The 4061-nt window shown below is 43.1% G+C and overlaps 1 protein-coding gene, 1 non-coding gene and 2 pseudogenes across 2 annotated transcripts; 2 read left to right on the forward strand and 2 right to left on the reverse strand.

Annotated features, from left to right (window-relative positions):
* Positions 1-86: 86 nt before the first annotated feature.
* LOC137636247 (histone H3-like) lies at positions 87-562 on the reverse strand (annotated as a pseudogene).
* A 610-nt stretch (positions 563-1172) lies between these two features.
* On the forward strand, positions 1173-1597 carry LOC137636248 (histone H4-like; annotated as a pseudogene).
* A 427-nt stretch (positions 1598-2024) lies between these two features.
* Positions 2025-2143, forward strand: LOC137636250 (5S ribosomal RNA). Its single transcript, XR_011043008.1, has one exon. It is a non-coding gene; the product is annotated as a 5S ribosomal RNA (ribosomal RNA).
* Positions 2144-2757: 614 nt separating this feature from the next.
* Positions 2758-3345, reverse strand: LOC137636246 (histone H2B-like). Its single transcript, XM_068368680.1, is given in 2 exon segments — positions 2758-3058; positions 3060-3345. Coding segments are annotated over 2 exon segments (372 nt in total). The 5' UTR covers positions 3201-3345; the 3' UTR covers positions 2758-2827.
* Positions 3346-4061: the final 716 nt, after the last annotated feature.

Consider the following 4061-nt stretch of genomic DNA (forward strand, 5'->3'; position numbering starts at 1 on the left):
AAGGAATGTTTTGTTTGATTTGTCAATGTCAACTTTTCTTATAAAAAGAGATTTTGGGCCCTAAAGAGGGCCGATTTTTGTTAGAGTGAGGGGTTAAGTCACAACTTAAGCTCTCTCTCCACGGATGCGGCGAGCCAGCTGGATATCCTTGGGCATAATGGTGACTCTCTTGGCGTGGATGGCGCACAAGTTGGTGTCTTCAAAGAGGCGACGAGGTAAGCCTCAGAGGCTTCCTGAAGGGCCATGACAGCAGAGGACTGGAAACGAAGGTCAGTCTTGAAATCTTGGGCGATTTCACGCACCAGACGCTGGAAGGGGAGCTTCCTGATGAGAAGTTCAGTGCTCTTCTGGTAGCGACGGATCTCACGGAGGGCAACGGTACCAGGCCTGTAACGATGGGGTTTCTTGACTCCTCCTGTAGCAGGAGCAGACTTGCGAGCAGCCTTGGTTGCAAGCTGCTTGCGGGGAGCCTTTCCTCCAGTGGATTTACGGGCGGTCTGCTTGGTACGAGCCATTGTTGCTTACGATTTGAGTGAACAAACGCAAATGATTTTTCCCTACTCGATTTCTCGCCTTTTATACCCTCCTACGTGACGTCACAGGCATCTACACTCCCCATTGGTTAGTGGGCCGAAGTCACAAGCCGTTTTTCAAATGCTGAAGCTCGACATTAAGAAATAATACCTATAAAATCGGAAACACAACAAAACACACACACATACACACAAACCAATAATATGTACTCGGCCCCACAAACCTACAACAAAATAATGACAATGTCGACACAAACTAACATACAATCACACAACAAACATTTATGATAACTGAAAAATAATGCACAGTAGTGTGACGTCACAGCGATCCTCATTCCCCATTGGTCTCTCGCCAGAACTCACAAGCCGATTCTCAGAACGTGAAGCTCAACAATTAGAAATATTCATTATAAAATCAACAACACAATAATAAACAAACTCACATACACAAACCAATAACACAAACACAATCCAACACACTTAGAACTAAACATTCACAAATTCTACAACATAAACCATCGAAAAATAACATTCAATGGTACACCCTGAAGAAACCAGCCCCTCCTTTTGCTGTAACGCACGCACACGCCCTATAAATATTGAAAACTCGGCGGCCGGGGGTATCATTCGCTCACACACCAGCATCATGACAGGACGTGGCAAGGGAGGAAAGGGACTCGGAAAGGGAGGCGCTAAGCGTCATCGTAAAGTACTTCGTGATAATATCCAGGGTATCACAAAGCCTGCCATTCGTCGTCTGGCCCGCAGAGGTGGTGTCAAACGTATCTCTGGACTCATCTACGAGAAACCCGCGGTGTTCTGAAGGTATTCCTCGAGAATGTCATCAGGGATGCTGTCACCTACACCGAGCATGCCAAGAGGAAGACTGTCACTGCCATGGATTGTCGTCTACGCCCTCAAACGCCAAGGCCGTACCCTGTACGGTTTCGGCGGTTAGATGCCTTCTTTGCAAGGTTATCTAAGACCTACAGACGAGCAAGAATCCTGCTTGCAATCCTTGCAACAGGAGGACTGTTTGTCTCACCTAAACCCGGACCTTTTTAGGTCCACAAATCACTTCTATAAGAAAGAATCTTTTGACACTGAAATACCCTATTTGCCCCTCCCTCTAAAGGAATAAGCCTTATTATAAAGTCGCTCTGTAGTCAATGAACAAGTACATTAAGCATGCCTATATCTATCTATCAATCTATTTGGAAAAGGATGTTATTAAATTCTTTTCTTTTTTTTTTTTCCCCCGTCGATTCAATGTGAATCAATAAAGGTTTTTTTTTAGTCTTGTGGATTTGGTTGGAAGGAATCGATTGAATTGGGATTGTATATTATAATTTCAATGATTAATTTATACTAGGAATAGCAATCATAATAAATGTTGAATGTCGAGGGCGGTGAAAGACAGATGAAAATACTTTTTGGGTGTCAAAAAGGAAAACATTGATTATAAATACAAGTTGCAAGTTATATTTCCACGTCAACGGCCATACCACGTTGAAAACACCGCTTCTCGTCCGATCAGCGAAGTTAAGCAACGTTGGGTCTGGTCAGTACTTGGATGGGTGACCGCCTGGGAACACCAGATGCTGTTGGCATTTTGATTTCCGTAACCAGTACCCAAACAAAAAAATAATAGATAATATATATATATATATATATATATATATATATATATATATATATATATATATATATATATATATATATACACGCAATATATTCATTTATGTATTGAATTATTTATATATCTATCTATCTATCTATCTATTTTGATAGAAATCGAAATAGATACAGAAAAAGAAAAATATAGATAGATAGATAGATAGAATATATATATATATATATATATATATATATATATATATATATAGATAGATAGATAGATAGATAGATAGATAGATAGATAGATAGATAGATAGATAGATAGATAGATAGATAGATAGATATAGATAGATAGATAGATAGATAGATATAATATAGATAATACAAATGAATCTATCTGTTTGTTTATATACATACATACTGACTGTGTTTGTTTATTCCTTTTTTTTCTAATGGGCAACATATTGACATTTGCAACTAAAGAAATAATAAGTGTTCTGCCGAATGATTAGGATGGCATGTAGAAATAATATTCAATTCGTGAGGGCATAAGTCATTCATTCATTGTCAAGATTCTTTCTTATAGTAATGCGTTTGTGGTTTCCAAATTGGAACCGAGGTTTTAGTGGAGGAGAACCAGTTGCCAGTCACACAAGCATCCAAGAAATTTGAACAATTTACTTGGAGGATGTGTACTTGGTGACAGCCTTGGTGCCCTCAGAGACGGCGTGCTTGGCAAGTTCACCAGGCAACAGGAGACGGACAGCAGTCTGGATCTCCCGGGAGGTGATGGTGGAGCGCTTGTTGTAGTGTGCCAGGCGGGAAGCTTCGGCAGCAATACGTTCGAAGATGTCATTCACGAACGAGTTCATGATAGACATGGCCTTGGAAGAGATACCAGTGTCGGGGGTGGACCTGCTTCAGGACCTTGTAGATGTAGATGGAATAGCTTTCCTTCCTCCTGCGCTTCTTCTTCTTATCACCCTTGGCAATGCTCTTCTGAGCCTTGCCTGCCTTTTTGGCAGCCTTTCCTGAAGTCTTGGGTGGCATGTTCACGTCTATACAGTCAGCGAGAGAGTATGCCGCGAGTACGAGTACGATGAGGACAGGGAAGTGGGGAATATGGGAAAAGGATAAGTACCCCTGGATACAATCCAGTTTATAGCCCGAGGGCAGGTACCTGGGATGGGAAAGGAGAAGGGAAAAAGGGGGGGGAAAATGAAGTACAGGGAAAGAATAAAAGAGAGGGGCAGACCCTCATGCGACATTAGATAGTAGTAGAGTTATTTCAAGACGGGAAGAGACAGGAAGGAATAGGAAAGGTTTTTTGGTTCACGCCAAGCAAAAGGACACCATTCGACTGTCACCATTACGTTAATTGAGTGACTGGGCGCCGCGCAGCCCGTCCTCTAGCTATTTATACCGAACTGGCTGGTTTGTAAAATGTGGCTGGTTTTTTTTCATTGGCTGAGCGACGGGTGAGCCGAATTGTCATTGGTGGTTGGCTGGCGCCTTCAATCCGGTAGTAGGGTATAAAGGGCTAAGGTGCGACTTGGAGCGCCAGTTTGCTCGTCACAGCAGCACGATCTACAACTAACTCTCATCATGTCTGGACGCGGAAAGGGAGGCAAAGTAAAGGGAAAGTCAAAGTCCCGTAGCAGCAGGGCTGGACTTCAGTTCCCTGTGGGACGTATCCACCGTCTTTTGCGCAAGGGCAACTATGCTGAACGTGTAGGTGCTGGAGCTCCAGTCTACTTGGCTGCAGTCCATGGAGTACTTGGCCGCCGAAGTCTTGGAGTTGGCCGGTAATGCTGCCCGTGACAACAAGAAGACCAGGATCATTCCCCGTCACTTGCAATTGGCCATCCGCAACGACGAAGAGCTCAACAAGTTGCTCTCTGGCGTGACCAT

This window comes from Palaemon carinicauda, unplaced genomic scaffold (genome assembly GCF_036898095.1).
Source record: "Palaemon carinicauda isolate YSFRI2023 unplaced genomic scaffold, ASM3689809v2 scaffold2589, whole genome shotgun sequence".
NCBI lineage: Eukaryota > Metazoa > Arthropoda > Malacostraca > Decapoda > Palaemonidae > Palaemon > Palaemon carinicauda.